Source organism: Eschrichtius robustus, chromosome 10 (assembly GCF_028021215.1).
Source record: "Eschrichtius robustus isolate mEscRob2 chromosome 10, mEscRob2.pri, whole genome shotgun sequence".
In the NCBI taxonomy this organism is placed as follows: domain Eukaryota; kingdom Metazoa; phylum Chordata; class Mammalia; order Artiodactyla; family Eschrichtiidae; genus Eschrichtius; species Eschrichtius robustus.
The window spans coordinates 5,462,552-5,490,450 of NC_090833.1; the positions used below are offsets into that span (position 1 = coordinate 5,462,552).

The 27,899-nt window shown below is 55.3% G+C and overlaps 1 protein-coding gene and 1 pseudogene across 1 annotated transcript in view; one reads left to right on the forward strand and one right to left on the reverse strand.

Moving 5' to 3' along the window:
• The window catches only part of LAMC3 (laminin subunit gamma 3), a 59,798-nt gene extending 35,361 nt beyond the window's left edge, over positions 1-24,437 (reverse strand). The window contains exons 1-5 of the mRNA XM_068552711.1: positions 24,062-24,437; positions 10,971-11,275; positions 6,408-6,538; positions 3,013-3,179; positions 24-212 (exon numbers count right to left, since the gene is read on the reverse strand). Of these exons, the coding sequence (XP_068408812.1) occupies positions 24-212; positions 3,013-3,179; positions 6,408-6,538; positions 10,971-11,275; positions 24,062-24,437 (1,168 nt within the window). The remainder of the gene's footprint in view (positions 1-23; positions 213-3,012; positions 3,180-6,407; positions 6,539-10,970; positions 11,276-24,061) is intronic.
• Positions 5,755-5,937, forward strand: LOC137770423 (ATP synthase subunit ATP5MJ, mitochondrial pseudogene; annotated as a pseudogene).
• Positions 24,438-27,899: the final 3,462 nt, after the last annotated feature.

Here is a 27,899-nt window from a genome sequence, read left to right on the forward strand (position 1 = left end):
CCGGGGCAGTGCGGCCCACTCACCTGCTGGGTGGCAGTCGCAGGGCTGGCATGGCGTCCGTGGCTTCCAGCGATAGAAGTTCTCCCGGCAGCGCTCACAGTGTGGCCCGGCTGTGTGGTCACGGCAGCGGAGGCAACGCCCACCATGGCCTGAGCTGCGGAAGAGCTCCCGGTCAAACATGCACTCCTCAGAGTGGCCGCTGCAGTTGCAAGCTGTGGGCAGGAGGCGGGGGAGGGTGTGTGAGAGAGGCCGTGGCACATGGTAGGAGGGGAGTATGGGCCAATCAGCTTCCTTGTGGTGAGTGAGCAGGCAGCTGGAGGAAGGGCAAGGATGGAGTTCAGGCCTGGCTTGATCAAGGATCTGGACCAGTCAATTGATCTTCCAAAACAGGACACTCTCGAGAACAAAGGGGGCGCCATTAATAAATATACCAACACACAGGACCCTCCCAGGCAAGCCAGGACATAGAGTCACCTGGTCATGGATCACAGACTGGCTACCTTCTCGAGTGGCAGCGTGGCTCCCTCCAAGATCTCCTGTGGATCCTCTGAGCCATAAGAGTATGTGAATCTGATCCCCAGTGACCATGAGGTCACTCAGAAGCATGGAAAATACAAGTCACCTTTCATTCACTCATAAATACATTTTTTTAAAACATCTTTATTGGAGTATAATTGCTTTACAATGGTGTGTTAGTTTCTGCTTTATAACAAAGTGAATCAGTTATACATATACATATATCCCTGTATCTCCGCCCTCCTGCGTCTCCCTCCCACCCTCCCTATCCCACCCCTCTAGGTGGTCACAAAGCACCGAGCTGATCTCCCTGTGCTATGTGGCTGCTTCCCACTAGCTATCTGTTTTACATTTGGTAGTATATATTAGTTCATGCCACTCTCTCACTTCGTCCCAGCTTACTCTTCCTACATTTTTAAAAAGTATGTACCAAAGGGACTTCCCTGGTGGCAGAGTGGTTAGGAATCCACCCGCCAATGCAGGGGACATGGGTTCGAGCCCTGGTCCGGGAAGATCCCATATGCCGCGGAGCAACTAAGCCCGTGAGCCACAGCTACTGAGCCTGCGCTCTAGAGCTTGCGAGCCACAACTGCTGAGCCCACGTGCCACAGCTACTGAAGCCTGCACACCTAGAGCCCGTGCTCCACAACAAGAGAAGCCACTGCAATGAGAAGCCCTCGCGCAGCAAGGAAGACCCAATGCAGCCAAAAATAAATAAATAAATAAACAAAGTACATTCATGTTAAAAAAAAAAAAAAAGTATGTACCAAAGATCGGCTCCATCTTGGCTCCCGTGGTGAGCCCAGCATGGTGTGGACCAGTGCCCGCATACATGGTCCCACTGTTTGAGGGAGGCAGAGGCAGCAAGCAGGTGAAAATCCTGCAGGCGAAGGGCTGTGATGGGAGAAGCAGGGAGGCTCTGGGAGGCGAAAGGAGGGCCCTACAGCTGCCTTCCTGGAGGAAGTCACAGCTAAGTGGGACCTGAAGGGTGAGCAGGAAGGAAGTGTCCAGGCAAAGGAGGGGAGGAGAGGGAAGGGAGAGTCCCAGGCAGGAGGTGAGAGGATAGTTGTGGCACAGGCAGAGAAGCAAGGTTCACCCAGTGTGGCGTGGGAGGGTGGCATGTCATGTGATGGGCAGGGCAGAGGGTGGGGACGTTGTGCACTGTGACGGGACAGGGAGGGGCGCAGGGGCAGTTCTGAGGTCAAGAGGTCAGCCAGCGCTTGATCCAGGGAGGCTGGGCAGCCGCAGTCAGCGGACTTCACCTTGGAGCAAGGAGCTCCGTGGATGAATATAATCGCATCTGCACTTGAAAGTGCCTTCAGCTGGGTGGCAGGCGGGGTATGGGGGCTGGGAGAGCAGGGAGGTGGGGGCTTCAGATGCTCAGAGGAGGGGTGACCGGCCGGACCACAGTGTTGACCGTGTAGAAGGACACAGTCAGATGGGTTCGGGGGATGTGAATGAGGCTCAGGGGCTGCCTGGACTGGGGAGCACGAGGGGTCAGGCATGAAACGCAGGTTCCAGGCTGGGAGGACAGAGATGTGACCTCAGGGGTGATGACCTGACAGGAGAAGCAATCTGGCCTTTTGTGTCCCCACCACGGAGAGAGCCCCAGACTCAGAACGGCTGAGCCAGCCAGCTTCCTTGGCCCCGAGAGGACTTCCTGGTGGAGGCAGGCCAGCAAGGGCAGCAGGAACTCATTAGGGCCACAGTGGCCCCGGGAAGCTCCTGCAGACAGCACCCTGTTCCATGGAACAAGCCGTCCTCTCCCCACCCCAGCTCTACATGCCAGCAGCCCAAGCCCAGGAGCACAGTGGGTCCAGAGGCTGAGCCGTCAGGAGCGCCTGCCCATGAAGACATGCCTCCTGCCAGCAGCAGAGCTAGGTGGAGTCTGGTGCCCAGCGACGACCAGCCACACATGGGAGCCCGGAGCAAGCCAGATGACTGTCGGAGGGCAGGGCTTGGGGACAGAGGGAAGCTGGAGGAGCACGCCAGGCTGGGAGGAGCCCCCCACCCCGTGCATGGCCCCCGTCCCTGGAAAAAGTATGATGGCAACTTCCTCTCCGGCGTGTCTGTGAGGTTTAGGCAGTGCCAGCCACATCGCATGGGGGCCGGGGCAGCGAAGGGCTGCCTGGGGGCCTGCAGGAGAGGCTGGGCGGGCAGGTCAGCACCCCCAGGACCTGGGGTGGCCTGGCTTTGATCGGCAGCTGCGGTTGGAGCAGTTGACACAAAGGAACAAGTTGGGGGTCCTTCTCAGCCCTCCGGCCACGCATGCCTCTACCTGGGGAGCCTGGGTCTGGGGAGCTGCCTGAGGGGGTGAGGACGGAGAATCACGTGCCCCCTCCAGCTCTCCCTCGGCTCCTCCTCATCCCTGCACAGGGTTTAGAGTCCCAAGCTGTGGCCAGGCCCACCCAGGAGCAGCCCCGCCGCCAGGGATGGGGAGTTTGTCTCCTGGCCTGCACCCCCGGCCTCCGGCCACCAAAGGCCCAGGACACTCACGCAGACACTCGCTGGCCGCCTCGGCCGTGCCCCGGGCCCACGGGCGGTCCTGGAAGAAGGGCAGGCAGCGCTCGCAGTCTGGGCCCGTGGTGTTGTGCTGGCATCGGCAGACCAGCCGGCCCTCCTCGTTGGGGCCACACTCGCTGGCGTGCCCGTTGCACTTGCACCTGGGAAAAGAACACGGGGGTGGGGGGTGTCCGGAAGCTGGGGGAGGTGCCGGCGGAGAAGGGGTTAATCACCAGGTAGCCCCTGCCTTCGGGTGAGCTCCTGATTCTACGGCTCAGCTATGGAACTTTACTGAACTCCTACTATGTGCCCGGGGCAACAGTTACAGAACCGACTGCGCTGGGCTGTTCTGAGCTCTGCACACATGTAAACCCATCGCATCTTCACAAGCCTGCTATGATCCCCATTTAACAGACGGAGGAACCGAGGCACAGAGAGGCTGCCCGAGGCCACCAGTTAGTAATGGTAAAGTTCTCGATGCTGCCACTGAAGGCACCACAGCCAGGGGCCGAGGGGGACCCAGGAAGAAGTCATCTCAGTCTCCTGCCTAGAGGGTGGGCCAGCTCTCAGGGCAGTGGGTGGGAGGTGGAGGCAGCCCGGGAGGCCGCCTCATGACCCCTCCTTCGTGTCTAAAGGGATGAGGGAGATTGCGCCTTACACAGGACAGCCCCCAACGCGTCTCAAGACCCCAGTGAGCCTGTGCCTTTGAGGGCAGCCCTGGGCCTGCCCCACTCCCCCTCCCGCAGAGTCAGACAGGCGGAATCAGGCAGGAACAAAGGTGCTCAGGGGGCCACACAGCGTGCTCGGCTGAGCCTGACCCAGTGGTGTCATCGCCCCCATCCCGGGTGGCCAGACTGAGCCACACACAGGATGGCCATGGCTCCTAGCTCCCAGCCTTCCTCTGTAGCAGCCCCCAACCGAGCAATCAGCTCACGTCTTCTCTCTGGAGTTTCACCACTGCAGCAGGATGGCCCACAACTATCCACGTTTCACGGATGAGGAAACTGAGGCTCAGACCATGAAGTGACGAATGCTACGTGGCAGAGCTAGAATCTGAAGCCCGTTCTCTCCTACTCCACGCAGACCCTGAGCTCCTAGACACTCCTCTACGGCCACTTGGTGTCTCCCCATAAGCTAGGTTCCACGCTCTGTCCTAAGTGGATGTTGAAGAACCTCTGACCACTGCCAGTACCCATGGTACTGGGGACACAGGGCTTGGGAAGGGCACAGAGCACTGTTTCCTCGCCAGGCCTCCCTGGGAGCTCAGGGTAGGCAGGTAATGCCCAGCACTTCTGGCAGGGGTGAGGCGGGCACCAGGCAGTCTTGGGAGACAGTGGTCACCCGTCTCGGGACAAGGGACCACCCATGGCCCCAAGGGGATGTTGCAAACACGCCCTCCTCCACGAAGCCCTCTGATCCCAAGGGAAAGAGTGAAATTCCTGTAGGCCACTGTGGGACACAGGCTGCCGGGCCACTGCCCCCTAGCCAGCTGCTGGCCTGAGGGTGGTCCGGCTCTGGCAGCTGGGGCCCAGATGTTCTCTGTCCCGAAGCCCCCTGATGGCAGACGCTGCAGCTCACCGCCATCCACCATCCTTGGAGAGGCCCTGCTCCTGGGCGGTTTGACCTGAATCGAGTGTGGGAGTGGCGGGGGAGGAGGAGGAGCAGAGGGGCCCTCACAGACACCCCCCATTTCCCCTTCACACCCGAGCACCAGCCTCCAGAGGGTGCAGACACCCTGAGTGTAGGCAGCTGGGCCCATGTTCCCTTCCCAGACATCTTCACCTCTCTGAACGCCACCTAAACATCCTCGAAGTTTGGAAGCCCCTCGCCCCCTACCCCCATGGGCCACCACTCCCACGTGGAGCTGACTTCCCACCCTAAACAGCTTTCGGATCCACACCTCTCCCATCCTACCACCATCTCTGCCCAGCCAGCTTCTTCTCTCTCCTCTTATCTGCCCCCTTGCGATGTCAGGGGTTGGGGTGTCTCAGAAATCCGACCCTGTCACTACCCTGGCCATATCCTCAGCAACTTCCCACTGACTGCATAAACTTGGTCCATGGCCCCGACAATCTTCCAGCCATCTCCACGCCCCCTGTACCAGCTGCAGGGCTGTTGCCACGTTCCTCAAGCCTGGGTCTCGTACATGCTGGCTCTTCCACCTGGGATGCTTGCCCCTCACCTCTCCAGCCTCGCCAGGTTCCCATCTGCAGGGTGGTCTCCCTGACCTCCCACAGGGTCCCCATCTGCAGGGTGGTCTCCCTGACCTCCCGCAGGGTCCCCATCTGCAGGGTGGTCTCCCTGACTGCCAGCACACCCTGCCCTGGCTTCCTATCCTTGTTAATCTGGGGCGTGCGACATGATTACTGGGGACTGATCTGGTTACTGTCTGCCTGGGGCGGGAACACATCTGTCTCCTCTCTCCTTTCCAAGAAGGAGCCTGATGAGGGAGCGTTTATACTAAAGACGTCATTTGTGCCTGGAGGGCCCAGTACCAGGTGGCCACACGTGTACCGGATGGCCCCTGCTTCTTGGAGAGGTGAGATGCTTAAACTACAATGTGCACTGATCGAAGCTAGAGGAGTATATAGGCCAGGGCCAGGGGTCCCGACAGAACAGCCCGACGCCCCTCACATGAGAAGGGGGCAGAAGTGCGGTGCCTCCTTCCTCGGTGACCTTTCTGGGTCACTGGCCGTGGGGCTTTGGAGTGGCCTGAACCGTTCGTATGGTTTGGAGATGCCTCAAAGCCTTATTAAACACGCTTGGGTCCCCAGGAAGCCCTACTCTACCCAAGTTTACCGGAAGATTTGGGGAAGGATGGGGTTGATGGGCTCCATCAGTTATAAGCTCATGAGTGCTGATGAAAGAAGCAAAGCTTTGAAAGCCTGGGGTCCCGCGCCTGCTTACGGCCACTGTTAACCAGCTTCATTTGGAGCCCACGTCCCACAGGACGGTGGTCCGACTGGAAATTTAAGCAGGTTCTACGTGTTAGACGAGAGCGTGGAACATTGCCCCACGTGGACACATGTGGCGTGAATGAATGTACTGTCAGATGCAAAAAAAAAAAAAAAAAAGGAAGAAAGAAAAGAAAGGGGGTCGGACCACCAGGCAGAGGGAACCACAGGTGCAAAGGGCTGGTGTGTCCCGCTGACGGCAGCGGAAACACAGCTGATGTGGGAAAAGCAGCAGAAACGGGGCTGGGAGGCGGGAGGCGGGAGGCAGGTGGGTCATGAAGGCCTCGAATGCTGGGCCCAAGAACCAGGCTCCTGCTCCTTTGCCCCCCTGGAGCACCAGAAGTGGTTTCTTTGCCCTCCATGGTAGCCACCGGGTGACCCCACGTGGCAGCCATCCTGTACAGCGTCCCGGCCGCTGCCCTGCTTCCCACCTACCTGCCACCCACAGAGAAGTCCGACACGGCGTAGTAGTAGGACTGCAGCACCTTGGGGTCCTTGAAGATGTCATCCCCAAACGTGTTGAGCCGGTCTAGGGAGATGAGGAGCTCGGTGCTGGTGACCCAGTCCTGGGGGACAAGGTGGAAGGGAAAGGGCGCCATCAGCAGGCTCCTGAATGTTTGCTCCCACCCTGCTCTGCTGGAGGGTCCAGCCGGCTCCCCGGGGCATCTTCTGGGACACAGGGACAGGCCAAACACTGACAAGTTCCGAGAACACTGCAGAAATAAGGAGCCTGTGCTTTTGGGTCACACCAACCTGGATGCCTGGCCCCTTCCTAACTGTGCAACTTTGGGGAATTTGCTCAGTGTCTCAGAGCCTCCATTTCCCCATCTGTGAAATAGGACAAGGAATAATGTCGGCTCCAGGAGGGTGCTGGAGGAGGATGGCCAATGTCAGTGGCGGGGCACGGAGGCTGGCACATGGTCAAGGTGCTGGAGCAGCCCATCTAAAACCGTGTCACGCAGGTTACCTGACTGCTCAGCGGGACTGCACCCCCATTCTAGAGGGCAGCCATGGGAAGATGCGTCCCAGCGCCCTGGCGTGGGGTGGGCCCTGGGTTTATAGGCTTCTCACGTTCTAAGAATCAGGCTCCCACAGACAAGGCACCTGCCCCAGGTGACATCTGTTCCGCCAGAACACAGCCCCAAGAGGACAAGGACTCAGGGCCCCTGGTTCTCGCTGCATCCCCAGCCCGGGCTCTGCCTGGCACACAGCAGGCACTCGATAAATACTTGCTGATGGCGGAATGAGAGGCTTCCCTGTGGAAGAGCTGGTGGGGAAGTGGGGGAGAGCCCACGTGAAAGCTGACATTTTCATCTGCCTGCTGTTATAATCAGAGGTAGCTCCAGCTGAATGTTAATCAGCATTTTAATTCAGCCCAGCAGCTGCTGGTTTAGCAATCAGGCCCATCAGGACAGAAAATGAACTGGCATAAAGTCTGACTTCTCACCCCAGTGTGACTCAGGCCAGCGTGCCTCTCCGATCCCCTTGGGCTCAGCAACTCTCGAGCCCGTGGCCTGGGGCCCGGGGCCTCTGCCTGAGGATGCTTCAGACAGGGAGGGGTCCAGAACCTGAAAGCTTCAGAGGGGACCTCAGCACTCAGCTGAGTTTGTAAACCTCCGGGGAGTCACTCCCTGAACCACTTCCCAAATGTCAGTGTGCATTCAGGGATCAGGTTAAAATACAGCTTCTGATCAGAGGTGGGGCCTGAGAATCTGTATTTCCACACGTGCCCAGGTGGTACTGACGCTGCTGGTCGGTCCCTGAAGCAACTGAGGAGCAAGGGGCTGAGGCCCGGGGTGGGAACCCAGCAGAGCACAACCGATGGTCTAAGAGTCTTTTCTTCCTGCAGAAAAAGTGCCCCTAGAGAACCCAAACCAGCTGATGTCCAAGCTGGAAGGTGCAGTAGCTGACGCTGATTGTGTGGTTATGGCTCAGGTCCTCACAATAACCCCACCGGGAGGTGTTATTCTTACCCATGTTTTACAGAGGAGAAGACTAAGGATCAGCGAGAGTAAGTACTCTGCTTCCTAGTTGCACGGCTGGTGCCCGCGGAGCTGGGATTCGGATCTATCTGACCCCAGGGTCCCAGCTTTAGCTACTAGGTAGCCTGCCTTCCTGCATCTACCCCGACGCCCTCATCATACTAATGGAGCCCAGAGGGCAATGACCTGCCCAAGGTCTCGGCCCGCAGTGACCCCTCTTTGGGTTCCTGCATCCGCTTTGCAGCCTATGACCTGCTCCATCAGTCTTGAAGACGATGGTGACGGGAACAGCATCAAAATCTCCCTGAGACACCAGGAAGGGAGCTGGGAGGGAGAAGGGGAATTTGTTCCCTTAGCCCAAATTGTACGGGTCACTCCCTGACGCCTTAGAGGTAACTTTGGGGGCAAACCGGAGGCCCAATATACAGAGGCAAGGACCTTGTGCAACTTGCAGTGGCCCAGCTAAAACTACAAGTGGGCTCTCGGGTTGACTCTGGACAGACGTGGGAGCCAGAACGCAGCGTTAACGAGAAGCGGGAGGCAGGAGTTTCGTCTCCAAGTAGCAGCGGTTCTGCTCCAGCCAGCACCCCAGAGAGGGTCAGCCTTCTCCCCAAGGTCCTTGGCCCCCATGGAGGACAGAGGGACCCAAGACACAGCAGCCACATGGACACATCCTTCGTTACCCCACACCCCAAATGCTCCACGTCCTCAGAGGAAGCGCCACCCTGGGGGTGCCCAGAGGGGAGAGAAGGGGAGGGGGGGCTTGGCTTTTTTTGTCCTTCTCTGGCCTTCTTCTGCCTGGGGGCTGCAGGGGTCTCATTTCTGAAAGGGCTGTTTTTCCGTTAGGGACAGCATCCAGGACATAAGGGGCAACAAGCCAGGGGGCCCCTCTGTCAAGATAGCACAGATGCAGGCAGAGCAGGGGCCCGGCCCTTGTGCTTGTCTTCAGATGACCTTGGCCGATGTTTTCTAATCTACAGAGCTTGGAGCCCCATGGAGAAGAAATTGTCATTTTCAACAGAATCATGTGATGAGAAGTGAACGTTTTTAATGGGATAAGCAGGGCCTGGGCGTCTGGAGATGAGACTTTGTGCCAGAAAGGATTAACCTTGCCTGAGAGAGTTCTGACCTTTGCCCCCCACTCCTGGGGGGTCACCAGCAAGCCCTCAGAATGTCCTGCTTGATAAGAGTAACTTTGTTCACCCGGGGCCCTGGGCCACCCCAGACGGTCAATGCTGACAATGTGATTTATGCGGAGGCCTTGGGCCACACAGAATCAGCCTGCTCTCTGGAGGGGCTGGAGATCAAGGTCAGCCATAGGCAGTCTGCCATGTGCATGTGGCTGACCCCCAATAAAAACCCTGGACTCTAAGGCACAGCTGAGCTTCCCTGGTTGGCAATGCACTTGTCACATCTGTTGCTGGGAGAAATCAGCACTGTCCCCACGACTCCACTAGGAGGACACCCAGAAGCCCCACGCCTGGTCTCTCCTGGACCCGTCCCATGTGCCTGTTCCCGTCCCACATGCCTGTTCCCGTCCCACGTGCCCATTCCCGTCCCACGTGCCCGTTCCCGTCCCACGTGCCCGGTCCCGTCCCACGTGCCCGTTCCCGTCCCACGTGCCTGTTCCCGTCCCATGTGCCTGTTCCCGTCCCACACGCCTGTTCCCTTTGCTGGTTTCAGTCTGGATCCTTTCACTGTAATAAATCGTCACCGTGAGTACAGCGGCTTTTCTGAGTTCTGTACAGAGTCCTTCCAGTGAATCACGGAAGCTGAGGGTGGTCTTGGGGACCTCAAGCCAGCTGACACCGTGTTTTCTTGTGCTGGGCAGCCTGGGTGGGGCACAACCTCTTTCTGGGCCTCAGTGTCCCCTCCAGAAACAAACGGGATTCTAATCCCAGCCCCCTCATTACCCCAGACAGGCAAAGGAAATGCTCTGAATATGTCGAGGGAAGAAGATAGCAGTTTTTCTCGGCAGAGGCCTGTCGGAACGCAGGGAAGTGGACTAGAGTGCCGTCCAATGCCCCGAAACATCCAACAGGCCCACCACATCCACAGATGAGCCATCACTGACACACAGAAATGTGGACATGCGCGGGTGCTTATACTGGTAGGGCCACAAACCTGAGTAGACCCAGGTGGGCAGGATGGGGGCCCCGTACGGGTGCACACAGCCACAAGCCTGCCACGCTCTCTGCCATGAGGATGAGATGCGTGAGCTACCACGAGCTCTTATCTTCAAAGAGTGAATGAGCATCTCTTCTAGGACACGCACTGTGCCGGTCACTTTATAGTTGGCTGTCCAACGTGGCAGCTGCTGGCCCCATGTGGCTGTTTAAACTTCATTAAAATGAAATAAAAATGAAAATGCAATTCCTCAGTCGTGCTAGTCACATTTCATGTGTTCTACAGACACACGTGGCTCATGGCTACCATCTCGGAGGGTACTGCCAGGGATCATTTCTGTCGCTGCAGGAAGTTCTGTTGGATAGCTCTGCCTGACAGCACAGATCCCAGGACTCTACGACTCCAAACTCACGTTCTTTTCGCGTTTTCCCTCTTATCCCCGTCACAGCCCTTGGAGACACACAGGGCAGGCAACGCCATCCATCACAGAGGGAGGAAGCGGGGCTCCCAGCAGGGAGTTCTAGCAGAAGCTCCAGCTACGAGTCAGGACCCTCAGGGTCTGCGCTGGGCCCTTCCACCAACCCACGTGTGCCCTTGGGAAGTCCTTTCCCCACTCCGGGCCTCAGTTTCCACACCTGCCTAAGGAAGGGGTCAGCTGAGTTGGTAGCTATCACAGGGCACCCTCTTCCCTCTATTTCATTATCAGTCACCCACAAAAGATTCAGATACAACAAAAGCTTCTGCTGTTTCAAATCTGAAAACCGTGGGATCTCTCACAGTCCCCTGTGTCCTCCTGCCCTTTTAGACTTCCCTGTGGTCCCCTGGACCCGAGTGTCCAGCCCAGCCCCTGCCCCAACCCCGCCCCCGCCCCGCCCCACTCCTCTCCGACCTGCAACACGGGGCTCTCCTCAAAGTTGTAGGCACTGGGCCGGCCCTCCAGGGTGGAGAAGGCCACGTTGCCCCCGCTCAGCGGGGAGATGTCGCTGAACTCGGAGGTGCAGAAGGCCACGCGCTCGTCCTCGCCGGGGCGCAGGTACTGGCTCTCGGGCTGGCCGTAGGTCGTCTGGCAGGAGGCGCTGTAATACTGGTAGGGCTCCCAGGGACCGCCGGCCCGGCTGCGCTTGTAGATGGCGAAGCTCTCAGGGCGGCTGGTGTGGAACTTCAGCCGCACGTAGGTGATCTCGTAAGCTTTCCCTGCAGTGGGAAGACGTGGACCCATTTTACAGAAGGGAAGGGAGCGTCAGAATCCTGGTCCAGGGAGAGCAGAACGGCTGTGCTGCATATACTATCTTGGATGGATCGTTAGAGGCTGCCTGGAGCACTGTGCTGGGTGTGCCGTGATTAATTAGTGATGCCTGTCAAGGACACAGGACAGGACAATGCTGGCATGCTTCCCAAGTACTTGCCATCCCTTAGCTAGGCCCGTTTGTCTCCCTGCACAGGAATCTGCAGTCTACCACCCCTGACAGGCAGCCATCTCTTTTTGCTCAACTATCTCCAGCAACGGGATGTTGCCACATCCTGAAGCCTGCTCTACCATTAGAAAGTTACTTCTTTCACTATGCTCCAACAAAGCCAAACCTTCCACCCGTGCCTTTTGGTCTCATCCTCTCCCCGTGATTTTAGACCCCTGGAGTCTGGATATATGCCTGTTTCAAGGCCCCCTCAATCCTAACACAATCCCCCCTGAACCCCTCTCTTTCTCCTGCTTCCATCTAACTTCTGTTTGATCCAAAGTTCTTAAGAGAAGTCTATATCTGTTGGCCCCATGGTCTCATCTCCCAATTTGACCCTCAGTCCACTGCAATTCAGCTTCTCTGGGCCACTCAATAGAAACTGCTCTTGCAAAGCCTCCTTACCAACAGCCCCTCATGGTCATAGCCAGGGGGCCACGCCTTGCCTTACTTCCTGGGCCGTGGATCATTCCTGTTACTTGGAAGCCCCCTCCCCCAGGCCTCCGTGCAGTCCACACTCCTGGCCCTGCCTCCTGGGTCTTGCTCCTGGGCTGCTCCTCCCAGCCCACCCTGGGTCCCCTCCTTGGCCCCCTCTGCTCAATGCCCCCTCTCCCAGTGGCCTCTCCATCTGCTTTAGTCCTGGTCCCCTCCCCCACCCTGCTGACATCAAGATGTGGGACCTTCAGGCCCCACCCTGCCCTCCTCCCTGCCCAGCTGCCACCTTTGTGCCGCAGGAGCGGTCACAATGGCCCCAGATCCACCGCAATCACTCAGAGCTGGGAGGCCGGGATGGGAAGGGAATGTGGCTGGGGAGCAGGGCGGGTGGGGAGGACAGCCGCCTACATCCTCACCTGCCCCGACAGGTGTCAGCAAGCAATGCCTAAGAACAGAAAAACCCATGGACTAAGGAACGAATGAATGACCAACAGAGGGAGCCCTCCCATAAATTCTACTGTTAGCAGTCGACTCACATTCCCCAGAGCAGCACAGAACTTCTCTGCACCCCTTTCCCACATCTGCTTTCTTCCCTCTGGCTGTTCTGCCCTGGTCCCAGATACCCCAGGAGGCCTTTCCCGCTGCTGCCACCTCTGTCACTGTCCACAGTCTTCCTTACGCACTGAGGAGAAGTCACTTCAATCCTCTATTTGAACATCTTGGCCCAATGTGAGAGCTAAATCTATCAAACTCTTAGAAGAAAATATAGGAGTAAATCTTCATGACCTGGGTTAGGCAAAGCCTTCTTAGATGTGACACCAAAAGCACAACTGACAAAGGAAAAAAACAGATGAGTTGAACTTCATCAAAATCAAAAAATTTGCGCTTCTAAAGACACCATTGAGAAAAATGAAAAGCCAACCCACAGAATAGGAGAAAATATTTGCAAAGCATTGTATCTGGTAAGGCATTTATCTAGAATATTTAAAGAATTCTTACAACTCAAAAATAAAAAGACAGATAACCCGGGAATTCCCTGGAGGTCCAGTGGTTAAGACTCCGTGCTTTCACTGCAGAGGGCACGGGTTCGATCCCTGGTCAGGGAACTAAGATCTTGCAAGCTGTGCAGCACAGCCAAAAAAAAAAAAAAAAAAAAGATAACCCAATTTAAAAATGGAAAACAGAAAAAAGGATCTACATAGGCATTTCTCCAAAAAAGATATATCAATGGTCAATGAGCACATGAGAAGATGCCCAACATCATTAGCCAGACCAAAACCAAAATGAGATACCACTTCACTCCCTTAGGATGGATATAATAAAAGAGACAGACAAAAATAAGTGTTGGCAAGGAGGTGGAGAAACCGGAGGCCTCGTACACAGCTGGTGAAGATGTAAAATGGTGCAGTTGCTTTGCAAAGCAGTCTGGTGGTTTCTCAAAATGTGAAACATAGAGTTACCACATGACTCAGCAATCTCACTCCTAGGCATGTACCCAAGCAAAATGAAAACATATGTCCTCACAAAAACTTGTACACCAATGATCAGAGCAGCAGTACTCATAAAATCCAAAGAATGGAAACAATGCAAATGTTCGTCAACAGATAAATGAATAAATAAAATGTGGTATATCATACAAAGGAATATTATTTGGCAAGAAAAAAGGAATAAGGTACTGACACATGCCACAATGTGGATAAACCTTGAAAATATTGTGATAAATAAAAGAAGCTAATCCCAAAGACTATATAATGTATGATTTCACCTATATTAAATGTCCTGAATAGGCAAATCCAGAAAGACAGAAAGTAGGTTAGTGGCTTTCAGGGCCTGGGGTGTTGGGTGAATACTTGGCAGGGGGAGGTGACTGCTAACGGGCACAGGGTTTCTTTGGAGGTGACAAAAATGTTCAAAAATGAATTGTGGTGATGGGTATACAATTCTATGAATAATACTAAAAATCACTGAATTGTATGCTTGAATTGGGTGAATTGTACAGTAAATTATATCTCCATAAAGCCGTTACATACATTTTTAAAAATTGGTTCTCACATCCATTAGGATGGCTATTATTTTTTTAAAAACCAGATAACACGGACTTCCCTGGTGGTCCAGTGGTTAAGACTCCACGCTCCCAATGCAGGGGACTCGGGTTCAATCCGTGGTCGAGGAACTAGATCCCACATGCGTGCCGCAACTAAGACACGGCACAGCCAACATAAATAAATGAATAAAAATAAATATTTTAAAAAATCAGATAACAATAACAAGCATTGGTGAGGATGTGGAAAAGTTGGAACCCCTGTGCACTGTTAGTAGGAGTGTACAATGGTGCATTTGCTTTGGAAAACTGTTTGGCGGTTCCACAAAAAATTAAAAATAGACTTACCATATGATCCAGCAATTCCACTACTGAGTATAGACCCCAGAGTATTGAAAGCAGGGTCTTGAAGAAATATTTGGACACACATGTTCATAGCAGCATTACACACACTAGCCAAGATGTAGAAGCAACCCATGTGTCCATCAACAGATGATGAATAAACAAAATGTGGTCCAAGGACTTCCCTGGTGGTGCAGTGGTTAGGAATCCACCTGCCAATGCAGGGGACACGGGTTTGAGCCCTGGTCCAGGAAGATCCCACATGCCGTGGAGCAACTAAGCCCATGTGCCACAACTACTGAGCCTGCACTCTAGAGCCCGCGCTCTAGAGCCCGTGAACCACAACTACTGAGCCCTCGTGCCACAACTACTGAAGCCCGCGCGCCTAGACCCCGTGTTCCGCAACAAAGAGAAGCCACCCCAATGAGAAGCCCGTGCACCGCAACGAAGAGTAGCCCCCGCTCGCCACAACTAAAGAAAGCCCGCGCGCAGCAACGAAGACCCAACGCAGGCAAAGATAAATAAATTAATTTAAAAACAAAATGTGGTCCATCCACCCAGTGAAATTGTATTCAGCCTTAAAAAGGAAGGAAATTCTGACACATGCTACAACATGGATGAACCCTGAGGACATTATGTGAAGCAAATTAAGCCAGTCATCAAAAGACAAATACTATATGATTCCACTTATATGAAACCCCTAGAGGAGTCGAATTTATAGAGACAGAAAGTAGAATGGTGGGTGAGGGGAGAGAGCAATAGTATTTAATGGGGACAGAGTTTCAGTTTAGGAAGATGAAAAAATTCTGTGGGTGGATGGTGGTGAATATACAACAATAATACAACAATGTGAATATACTTAATACACTTAAAAATGGTTAAGGTAATAAATTTTATGTTATGTGTATTTTACCACAATAAAAGAAAAAATTGGGGCAAAAGTGTACATATTGGCCCCTTGGGAATGCAGTGTGGTGACACAGATGAAGGGCCATAAAAATATTCCTGGCCTTTGGTGAAAAAAAAAAAATCCCACTTCTGGGAATTCAAACAAGACATGGAACCTAAATCAAGAAGTTCATCAAGGAATTTTTTTGTAATAGGGAAAAAACTGGAACCATAAAGATTCAATAAATTGTAGGGCAAAAACTCACAGGGTGATTGAAACCACTGAAACAGTTGACAATGAGTTTATAGTACATGGGAAAGTGAAAATGTTGAATGAAAAAAAGACAAACGATCTTACGTTTAGAATCATCAGATGATATTTAAAAATCCCTAAAGAACAAGCAGAAAAGAAAGACATCGAACGCATAAGCATGACTGTCCTCAGGGCAGAGGACTCAGTGACTTTTCTTCCCTTTTCAAGTGTTCTACATATTCCCAATTTTTTCTCACAAAGTTTGTTCTAATTTAAAAACTGGAGAAAACACAAATTAAAAAAAAAATTTAAAAAGCAACCGCCTTGCCATGTTCTGTTTTAAGATGTTTTTCAAAGTTACATTGCAGCACAGCCTGGCACTGTCACTCCAAGTCCCTTAAAAGAAAGCATGTGTCGCCAGCGGAGCCAGTGTCTGAAGCGGCCGCTTCTGTTCTGAGCAGGCGTCAGACCTCGGAACCAGGTGAGGACTTGCCCCGGGTGTGCGTTCACGAAAGGATGCTGTGTGCAGGTCGCCGTGGGTCCACAGGCCCAGGTTCCTCTATAAACATCTAGCAGCCAGACACCTCTCAGGAGGGGAGCTTGGAGCCACTTAAAAGGTAGCTGGCAGCTAGAAGCGTGATTGGAAAAAGGCAGCCACCGGGATTTCATGCAAATGGACAACATCACACACTAGGAAACATCGCGGCTTTTCCCTTTCCTTGCCAAGCCAGGAGGTGAGAGAAGATGCAGGAACATCACAGAGGCACGGCAGGGACTTTCTGTTACAAGAGTTAATTAGAAGGGCTAAGAAAGCAACTTAATCCCTGCTTTGCGATGAAAAGGTTTCTGCCAAAGGCAACCCGAAGGCTGGGGAAGGAACTGGCCCTGAGATCTAAACAGTGACAAGAATTAAATTTGCAGCCTCAACCCAGACCCTTGCAAGCTCCAGGGGCCAATGAGGCTTCAGGGTGATTGAGACAGGTGTGCTCCCATCAAAAAAGCTGGGCCAAAACGTCTTCCCCACCTGTTAACTGCGGAGCGGCACTGCTTGGGACCACATGGATCTCAACTCCCAGCCACCCAATATGCTGTTCCCTCTGCCTGGAACACTGTTCCCTCCACTCCTCACCTGGCTGGCTCCCGTGCATCCCTGCTCATCCCACTGGTTTAGCAGACTGATCAAATGCCCCAGCCTGAGTCCTACGTCGAACACCTTTCTCCCGCCTTCCCTGATGGCTACTCATCCCTGGAGCTGTGGGTTAGGGTGCGTCACTGGTGCTCCCCAGCTGCCCTGAGCCTCTTCACCCTGTTCCGTAAAGACCTGCTCATCCCTCCCACTAGTCTGTGCCCTCCTTGGGACGGGGCAGTGAATCCTTAGAGCTGAGCACAGTGCCTGGTACACAGTAGGTGCTCCATAAATGCTTGCCAGATGAAGCATGATTTGTACCTTCAAGGAGGTTATAATCCAGTGAACAAGTTGAGACAGGCAGGCCTGACAACATGACTGAGGCTGTCACAGTGTTCTGCCAATCACGACCCCCGAATGAGTCTGTTTAACAACAGCCAGCATTTAGTGAGCACCTACTATGGGCCAGGCACCTTGTTAAGTGCTCTATGTACACTCTATCTCAGAGACCCCCAAACAGTTCCATAACCGTGCACACCTTACTAACAAGGAACCCGAGGTTCAGGCAGGAGAAAGGGTCTCGCGCAAGGTCACGTAGAAAACAGCCGAGTCTCTACTCAACTACAGGCTTGTCTGCCCCCAAGTTGCCGAACCAGCCACCCCTCCATTCAATGCTCAGAGAGAAAGGGCTGCCCAGGAAGGAGGTGCCAGTGCCCATGAAAACTGCAGAGGTCGCCCAAGCCAGCACCAGGAGCACCAAGCCATGTCCTCTCCAGCCAGCTGGGACATAAAGCCTGACAGGAATGACACCAGGGCGGTCATAAAAGCAGGCTGGCCCACATCCGGCACTGACCGAGCAGAATGAGCTCCGAAGGAGAGGCTTATTTTGGGAAAAGGGAAACAAAACAAAGCCCTTTAATTGGAGCCATCTGGGGAGCAGTGGCCTGGGGACGGGGCTGGAGGGGACAGGGTGGGGAGCTGAGCGGAAATGCGTGGCCGAGGCTGCCCTGCCCACTGTGGGCATGAGAACCAGGTGGGGAGAGCCGCTCCCAGCCTGCAGGAGGCATCTCAGCAGGGCTCCTCCGCCCTAGCATCTGGCCATCCACTGTTCTCGTCTTCCTCTCCCACCCTAGCTCTTGGCAATTTGGGGCTCGCTGAATCCCTGTGAAGAGCTGGGGAATCCCTGTGACCACAATGCCAGACACCATGAGAGCCTGGCTGAATCAGAGCTAGGCCCACGACAGTTCCCTCACCTTTGGGCCAAGAGTCTAAACCCCAAACATGGATCAAGATTGTCAAGCCTATTGTCTAACCTGGGGAGAGTGAACAGATTTCGTCTGATTGATTATTGCCTAGGGCTTTGTGTTAAGAAGGATTCTGAGGTCCAGTCTGAATGGAGCCATGACCGAAATGTACAAACTACAAGTCTGCAAAGAGAGGTGTCAGGGCATTTAAGACCATCGCAATAAATCAGGGAACAGATGAGGGGCTGAGTGGGAATGATGGAGAGGAAGGCAAAGACAAGGAACATTCCAGACAGTGATCTAGTGATCTGGCGAATGCTGAAGTCAAAGGATGAGGAGGGAAGAATTGCAGCGGATTCCTGAGTTCCTTGCTTTGGTGCATGGAGAGACGAGGGGGAAGGAAGAAGGATGCCTTTACTTTTTAATTTTAAATATATATATAACATAAAATTTACCATCTTAATCATTTTTAAGCATATGGATCACTGGTATTAAGCACATTCACACTGTTGTGCAGCCGTGGCCACCATCCATCTTCAGAACTTTTTCATCTTCCCAAACTGAAACTCCACACCCATTAAACACGAACTTCCCATTCTTTCCTCCCCCAGTCCCTGGCAACCACCATTCATTCTACTTTCTGTCTCTATGAATGTGACTCGTTTAGGGACTCATGTGAGTGGAATCATAGAGTGTTTGTCCTTCTGTGTCTGGCTTATTTCACTGAGCATAATGTCTTCGAGGTTCATCCACGTAGCAGCATGTGTCAGAATCTCCTTCCTTTTTAAGGCTGAAAAATATTCCATTGTATGGCTTTGTATGCCACATTTTGCTTATTCATTCATCAGTGGACACGGGTTGCTTGCATTCTTCAGTTATTGTGAATAATGCTGCTATGAATATGGTTTACACGGTGCACCTTTACTTTTGGACCCTACGTTTGGGGCCCTTGTGTGACATTCAGGGGTCGACTTTCAGGAGGATGCTTTAATGACCTGGTCAAGGGCTCAGGTGGGAGACTGGGCTGGAGGTGCGGGTGGAGCCCCAAACGTCGACCATGATCCCAACAGGCAAAGCCAGGGGCATGAGATGGGGAGAGGGCACAGCTGGTGGCAGGGTTGGCGGGGAGATGCAAGAGAGCAGGGGAAGGGAGGCGGGTGAAGCGGCTGGAGCCCTGGGGTGCCCAGGTGCGGGGCAGGGCCAGGAGGAAGGGTGGGACCACAGCTTAGGAGTCTGGGATGTATCTGGAAGGCTGGGGAGTTATTCATTCATGCATTCATCCACTCATTCCTTGTTTCCAGGGAGGAAATACAGTGTAGCCATGATGTGCTGGGGTTCACATCCCCACTCCACTGCTTAGCAGCTCTGTTGCCTTGGGCAAAATACCTAACCTCCCTCCAGTGAAATGGGCAAGTGTCTTGAACACAGTGACTCCATTTCCCCATTTGCAAAATGGGCATCACAATAAAAGGACTTTATGAGTAAATGCCTGCAAAGCACTTACAACAGTCCCCGGCACATGCACGACTAAATGCTGTCATTCCATCCATCCATCCAACCAACAGCACCACTGTGCAAGCGGCCCTGCACTGGGCGCTGGGGTGCAGCTGTGAAAACAGGCATTCCCTCTGTAGCCTGGAGCCAGTGACGGGCACAAACAAACCAAAACCTCACGCTCATGATCTAGACTGTGACAGGGGAAGGGTGAGGGGCTGCAAGAACACGCAGGCAGGCTCTCCGCCCAATCCTGGGGGCTGAGGGTTTCCTGTAGGAGGTGACCTCAAAGCCTAGTGGGGCAGATAGTGTCTTGTCCGCTGTTGCATCCCCAGGGCTTGGTACAGGGACTGGCACGCAGTAGGCACCAGGCTGTTTTGTTTGTGAATGAGATACGGGTTATCCAGGAGAAGGCGGGAACAGGAAGTTATGCCGGGCAGATGCAACAGCAAAGGCAAAGACCAGGAGGAGAGAGGCAGTCTCGGCCCATCCTCAGCCCTGCTGAAGGGCAGCTGGTGCAGCCAGAGTGGGAGGGGAGGGAGGGGAGATCTGGAGGCTGCCTGCTTCCTTCCTGGGCTTTGGGTCTTCCCACTCCTGCAACTGCTGGGTCCATCCTGAGCCCAGAGGGGGGCGAAGCGGTCAGGGCCAGCTGGGCCCACGGCCATGGGGGGCTGCTTCTGTGGTAGAGGCTAATCAGGGCTGCTGCCTTGACCCCTGACCTGACTGGGGCCCAGCATTCCAGCCAGAACCCCCAGGGAGAAGGAAGGAGGACTTGGCGCCCCGGCGCTGGCCTCGTCCAATGCAAACACGGCCACCCACTCGACAGGAAGACGCAGTGGAGCCAAAGCTCAGGAGACCCAGCCGGCGTCGGGCTCCACAGGGGCCGGCAGGTCCTTCTGACGTCCAGCTCCCACTGGGCCAGGACCCGCTGTCCTCTTGTCCCCTCCGCTCTGGCCATCCAGGCCGTGCAGGTCCAAGAACACACAGAGCGGCCTCCTGGCTCCCCTTGACCTGGAATGCCCTCCACTCTTTTGTCAACTCCCACCACCCTTCAGATCTCCGAGAGGCCCGCTCACCCCGGGTGTGTCCCCTGAGCATAAATCGTCATCCACATCGTTCCCGGGGCCCAGCTCGTCTTCTGGCTCCATGAAGATGGAACAGATGCTGAACGGATGCAGGGAGAACTGGCCCTGCACACGGGCGGCCCCCAGCCTGGATCTGAGGCTGGAGGGCGGGGGGCAGGAGCCCACCCACCATTCCTCCTGAAACCTTCCCCTCGCTCAGGGGCTCAGAACTCACCTGCTCAGGGACTTAAGGGTCTTTCCAGTAGGTTCTCAGGAATCCAAGAAAGTGTACAAGCAAGAAGGGAGACTCCCCTGAGCCCAGCCAAAAGCTGAGGCTCCGATGGGCATAAGCTGGACGTTTATCATCCCCAAATGCAGCGCACTGCGCGGAGGGTCCCAGGGTCTGCGGTGGGACCCTAGGCGCTGATATCATCCTCAGAGCCTCAGTTTCCCTGTCTGTAAAAGAACAAACGGGGACTTCCCTGGCGGCCCAGTGGTTAAGACTCCACGCTCCCAATGCAGGGGGCACGGGTTCAATCCCTGGTCGGGGAACTAAGATTCCACATGCCGCACGGCGTGGCCAGAGAAAAGGAACAAACGGTGCTGGGATGGGGTGCTGACTTAGTGGGGGCCCTAGCACGTGGTGAGGGCCCCCTGAATACCGTGTTACCCCTGATGACCGTCCGCCTCCCACACACCCACTACTAGGCTCCAGCCTGCTCACTTCCCATGGCCTCCGTGGAGGGCTGGGAGCCACCAGACCCCGCTGCTGCCTTTCATCCCAGACAGGAAGCCTCAGCTTAGCGACAGGACTCGGGGATTTGGAACAGATGTCTGCGAGCTCGCAGGGGGCTGGGAAAGCAGCGACCTCCACCCAGGGCTGACCGGCCGCCTGTCCTTCCCCCGCCCTCACCCCACTCCCTCCAGGAGACCGGGGCCGGAGCCGCTGCCCACTCCTCCCTCCAACGAGGTCAAGGAGAGAGGGGGCAGAGCCAGCAGAGGCGGCCTGAGGGCTAGGAGAGCCTTCCCTGCCCACCTTGACTGAGGAGCCATCAGGCCCCCACTGGGAATACCCTGATGATCCCAGACCTCTTCTTCCCCTGATATTATGCAATCTGTGGCTCAGAGTGGAGAAAACCAAATTTGAATGGAACCAAACGTGGGCCACGTCTGGGGCTGCTGTGGGTCCCCAGAACCCCTCCTGCATAAATGGGACCAGGGTCAGGATGTCTTTTGGGAGCCAGGTGGGCGAACATTTCTCAATCCCTTTGGAAGAGGCCACCCCAAGGGGAACCTCAGCCTGAGCCGCTCTCAGCAGAGTCCTGTTGGTCACACCCAAGGACTGTCCCAGCTCCTGTAAGCACTTGGCCGACCTGAGCTCACAGGACCTGCACGCTGCCCGAGAAGTGGCAACTCTCACCCCATCTGACAGGGAGGAAACCGGGGCACGGGGAGGGAGTGGTGTTTGCCCAGTGAGTGGCTGTGCTGGGCCTGAGTGCAAAGCCTCTTCGGTGGCCTGGGGCAGGCAAAAGAGAGCCCTGAGCTGGGCCCGGGGCACAGGACGGAGGAGGTGACATTGTCCCTCCCTCATTCATTCACTGTGCAGACCCTTCCAGAGCCCCTCCCACGTGCCTGGTGCTGCACAACACGACGGGAAGAACAATGGTGTGTGTGTGTGTGTGTGTGTGTGTGTGTGTGTGTGTGTGGCGCAACACGACGGGACGAACAATGGTGTGTGTGTGTGTGTGTGTGTGTGTGTGTGTGTGTGTGTGGCGCAGGGCCTGGCACACACCAAGTGTAAACGGGAACTGCCCCAAATCAAAACACGTAGACCCTCTCCCGCCCGCTCCCGCCTCATCTGTGCCTGGCCTGAGCCCCTCGTCTGCCCCGGGTTCCACCCACACAAGCAACACATCAGCCAATCCCGCATCCTCTGTCGTGGAACAGACTGTCTCCCACAGACCCTATCCTATCCCAGATTCCTTCCCCTGTGGCCTTGGGGTCCTGCCAGGCCAGTCCAGCCAGCTCCCCCAACCTCTCTCCCCCCACTGGTTTCCTGTCGCACGCCTGGGTAGAGATCCTGTCCCATCCCATCCGTCCCACCCCATTGACAAGCCCCACCTGGAGAGCCCGACAGGTCAATGGGTGGTAACAAGGCCTCAGAGCAACCGAGCTTCTTGGGGTGGCGGTGGGTACCAGCCTGATCTTCTGAGAAGGCTCGGTGTTCCCCCTACCACTTCAGTGCCATTCCCCAGCCCTCCCCAAGGCACTGTCACCCAGAGCTAGGAAGAGCCAACTCCACCGATGGGTGGAATTCATGTCAAGGAGTTTATGCTCTGATCTTGGATACACACGGATGTCAGTATCATTTAGCAGCTGTGTGTCTTTGGGCAAAAGACTTAACCTCTCTGAACCTCAATTTTCTCATCTGAAAAATAGGGATACAGTCCCATAATTCCTTATCAAAACTGTTTGGCTCCGGATGTAGTTTAGAATTCAGGACTCTTCAGACTTTAGAGAGATGATGCAGTCCTTATGCCATGGATTGTGTTAACACCTCCAGCTGGGTCTGGGGCTAACAGCCATGTTCAAACATCTCAGGAACAGAATGTATGACTATTCACTCTAGGATCAACAAGGTCTATAAGTAGCCTCAGGTCAGGTTTAGCAGCCGAAATGAGTTATAAAAATACTTTGAGGGGCTTCCCCACTGGTCCAGCGGTTAAGACTCCATGCTCCCAGTGCAGGGGGCCTGGGTTCGATCCCTGGTCAGGGAACTAGACCCCGCATGCATGCCTCAACTAAGAGCCCTTGTGCCACAGCTAAGACTCACCGCAGCCAAATAAATAAATAAATAAATATTAAAAAAAAAATACTTTGAGTTTTCAGAGCTTTGGGAGATTTTGAACCCACACATAAGGGAGTGTGGACCGATGGAAACACTCCCTCCCTGAAAGGGCTATGGAGCCGGGGGTTGGGGGGAGGTGGTTATTCCCATTCCCTGAAATGGGGGAGGTGCCAGGAGTGAAGTGCTGGGTCCAGACTCAGGATTGTGATTCCCGGGGACCTAAGGGCTCTTGTACCTTGGCATGGGGTTGGGTGGAGGGAGGCTTGGGCACAGCAGAGAGGCCATGCCATCCGGTCCAGTTACCCAACAGCCAGGTGAAACTTGGCTCCTGCCCTGAGGGCAGCCTTCCCAGTGATGAACACGCTGGCTCTATCCCCAAGATCACTCCCAGGGACGGCACACAGCCTCAGGGATTCACTGAACCCCAGAAGTCAACCAGATGCCCCAAGATTAGGAGCCCCTGCCCCAGAGAGCCGACTAGTTCACCCCCTGGTGGGTCACCTCCCTTCTTTGCCCACAACAGCTCTGGGTCTAGGATGGACAATCATTACAGGGCATGGTCCTCGCACCCAGATCCGCTGCTCTGTAAAGGACTCCCAGGAGGCTTCCCACCCCTCCCAGCCCCAAGAGACACCCATCAGTCTATCCTTCCAGATAGTGGGGGGCACAGGTCCCTTTCCTGAGGCCCCCCCATATCTGGATCCCACAGCTAACCCAGGGTGCGCAGCCTCGAGCCCCCGATGGTGGGCACAGGGGACGAAGTGATGGCGGTGTCCTGAGCCCGCGCTTACCCAGGTTGAGAGTGATGTTGACCGAGGTGGGGTACTGCACCCCGAAGGCCATGGACGGGCTCTGCCACCAGGTGCTGTCGTCCTGGCTGTGGAAGTCGGTGAGGTAGGAGGCGTTGTGGTGGCGCTCGGGGTCGGCGGCGTCGCAGCGCTGGCACTGCGCCCCCGCTCCCTGAGCGCCCACGTGCGGGCAGAAGTCCTCGGGCGGGCGGCCGCACGTGTGGGAGGCCTCGGCTAGCCGGCCGAACGCCGCGTTCTCGAACACGGGCAGGCAGCGCTGCGGGCGCCCCGCGCCGTCGTAACACGCGCCCAAGCCCGCGCCGGCCGCCCGCGGCGCCAGGAGCGCCAGACCCAGCAGGAGCGCGGCCACCGCCGCCATGGTCCAGGGCACCGACGCCCTTGCGATCAGGCAGTGCGCGCCCGGCTCTGCGAGCCCGCCTCGGCTCCGGCTCCGGCGTGCGCGGACCGCGCGCGGGGCCCCAGGACGCGCCTCCCCCGGCGGGCGGGACCCATGGCGGGAGGGAGGGACAGACGGCGGGCAGCGCCCCCCAGCCTCCCGACCGCTCCGTCCCTGGGCGCTCACCCCCACCTGGTGGTCGTGCCCGGGAGTGCCCGGCTTGGGAGTCAGCCCCAGCTGCCTTGCCCTGGCTCTGCTGGGGGAAACCTGGCTCTTTGAGCCTCGGTGTCCTCGTCTGTAAAACGGGATTGGTAATGATGCAGGTTCATTACCGTGCTTGTGAGGTTTCAATGGCTGTTCATGACATGGAAACCGCTCACTAGTGCCTTTCAAGTCCTGTAATAAAAGGGGGCATCAGGGTCTTTACCTGGTCTTTCCCGTTGCACGTCTCCTCCCAGCAATAAAGTCACCCTAGGGGTAGTTCCTTAAGTTCCCACTGTTCCGTTAACTCTGAAAAGTGCTTCTGCTGCTGGCTATTCTCTGCTCTCAAAGCAGAGATTCTGACATTTGTGACCAAGGATACCTGGTCTCATCACAAACATCACCTCAGAGAGAGACCTTCCCTCCCCCACCCGCAGGAGATGCCCCCTTATATGCTCCATTCATTAAAATTAGTAAATCAAAGGAGAAAGCCAGATGCTCCTATCAATAGATGCTAGAGAAAACACTTGATAAAACTTAGCAGCCCTTCCCAGAAAAACTCTAAGGAAAACAGTAATAAACTTCCTAAACATGCTCAGGACTATTTTTCAGCTGCAGCCTTTGCAGCTAGGTGCTTCCCATCAGATGTTCTTGCTTGAGACTGGGAAAGTAAAAGTGGGCAGAGGCCATCCTCTGCCCTTCTGGTGATTTTTTTCTGGTGGCAAGTGAGGTCACAGAGGAGGAGCCTTTCTGCAACAGCGTGCTTCCCATTCTCCAGCTCTGTGGGGGTTGAGAGGGCTTTGTGTGGTGGTAGCAGCAGCCGTGGCATCTTGACTCCTATTTCTGCCCCCTGGATTGCAGTTACAGAGTGAGCTCCCAGAGCCTCAGGTGGTGGCAGCTTCCCGGGTGGGTCAGTTCTGCAATGTCCTGGATGTCAGCACTTCCAGTGTCCTTCCATCCATCCCCTGAGCGCTTACCTCTCTGCATTCAGTCCTTCCTGTTGCAAACACCTAAGCACCTGCCAAGTGCTTGGCGCCGAGCCCAGCATGGTGAGGGTGGAGAGGGTGGGCAATAAATTGCTACCACTACAATGAAGACAAGATCCCGCTCTCTATGAGCCCTCGGTCTGACTGGAGAGGGAGACAGGGCACTAAGAAACAGCCTGATGACATTCCAAGGCTTGTTCTTGCCTGTTTTATAAGACTGGATTGTGACCACGTGTTTTCCAGTCATTTGCTCCTTAGCAAACATGTACTGTTGCCCACTGTGTACCCTGCACTGTGTTGGGGACACAGAGGTGAATTAGACATCCCCCACCCCACCCCCTAGTGAGGGAGAGACACCATATCCATTGATGTCCATGAAGAGGCTGATAGGATGTAACGGTAGGTGGTGCATGGGGGGCTTGGGGTGTAGGGAGGGTGGGGTGGCTAGTTCTGCCTGCAGGTGGAGGGTGCTTCCTAGAAGAGGTGATAAATAGACCAAGTTGTAAAGGATGAGTAGGGGAAAGGGCATCTCAGGCAGGAGGCACAGCATGTGCAAAGGCTCAGAGGTCTGAATGGGTAGGGCAAACCTGTTGTGTGTTTGCAGCTCTGGGTGGGGAGTTGGTCCTGGGGGTGAGGCTGGAGCAGGGTGCAGAGGCCAGATGATGTGGGGTGCTGGGCACCATGGTGATGAGCAGGGGCTTTGTCCTGTAGAGGATCTGCAGCTGCTGTGGGTTGTGAGTTCTTGGCGGGCAGGGACCTCGTGTGCCTCGCCCCCTGTCCCCAGGACCTGAGCTGAGCATAGTTCAGGGAATGTTGGGGAACAAGCAGAGGCAGGGCCGGAGATGAAGGCTCCTTTAAGAGGCGCCAGCCTGGTGCTCCCTGACCTTGCCCAGCTCCTGGCAATGGCTCTTGAGGGGACCACACCACACTAAGGGGCCAGGATGAGGGGCTAAGTTTAGTTTGGGCAATCAGGGGAGGCTTCTTGGAAGAGGTGACAGCACAGTGGAGACCTGAAAGATGGGATGAGAGGCAGGGTGGAGAGGGAGGGCTCACACTGATGGGAGCTGACAGGGACCCCTCAGCTGTCACCCTCAGAGAACATCTTCTCCCTGGAGTTAACAAGTTCAGACAGGCCCAGGGGACATGGTTGGCCTCGGGACATGCCACCCCTCAGTGGCATGAGACAGCAACTGTCTCAACCCTCCTCTGTCTCCAGCCTGAGCAGGGCCTGGGCCTGGGATTGAGTCAACCCTGGATAGCCCTTCAAATCCAAGGGGCCCAGATGGATAAATGATGCACCCCCTTGTGGGTGGTGCAGGGGCCAGAGGCTGGGCTCCAAAGGAGGTAATAATGGCTGTTGGGACTTCCCTGGTGGCGCAGTGGTTAAGAATCTGCCTGCCAATGCCGGGGACACGGCTTCGATCCCTGGTCCAGGAAGATCCCACATGCTGCAGAGCAACTAAGCCCGTGCGCCACAACTACTGAGCCTGTACTCTAGATCCCGTGAGCCACAACTACTGAGCCCACGTGCCACAACTGCTGAAGCCCGCACGCCTAGAGTCCGTGCTGTGAAACAAGAGAAGCCACCGCAATGAGAAGCCCGTGCACCGCAACGAAGAGTAGCCCCCGCTCGCCGCAACTAGAGAAAGCCCGCGTGCAGCAACAAAGACCCAACGCTGCCAAAAATAAATAAATTTCTAAAAAAAAAAAAAAAAAGGCTGTCCATTCATCATTCATTCACTCGCTGGACAGACATTTACTTAGTCCACATGCCATGCCCTGGGCTGGGCACAGGGGACAGAGTGATGAATTGGTAAAACTGTCCCTGCACCTGGGGGGCCCCAATAATAAACTAGTGATTATAACACAGAGTGATAAGAGCACTGGGGAAGAGAGAGTAAAGAGAAGGTGCTTACCCCAGTCTGGAGAAGTCAGGGAAGGCTTCCTGGAAGAGGTGAGGTCTCAGCTGAGACCCAGAGAGGAGGAAATAGCCAGTAAAGGGGATGGGAATGAGCATTCCAGGAGAGGAAACAGCATGTGAAAGGCTTGGAGACAAAACCGAAGAACTGAAGGAAGCCCAGGGTGGCTGGAGATGGGAGTTTAGGAAGAAGCAGGTTGGGGCTGGTGGGGTGGGCAAGGGCCAGCCCCACATGTCCTGATGAAGAGCTGGACTCCACGTGGGGACTGCCAGAGAGCAGCCTCCCTTCTCCAACCTCTCCCAGGGGTCCAGGCTCCCCGCTCCCCAGTGAGAGGCTCC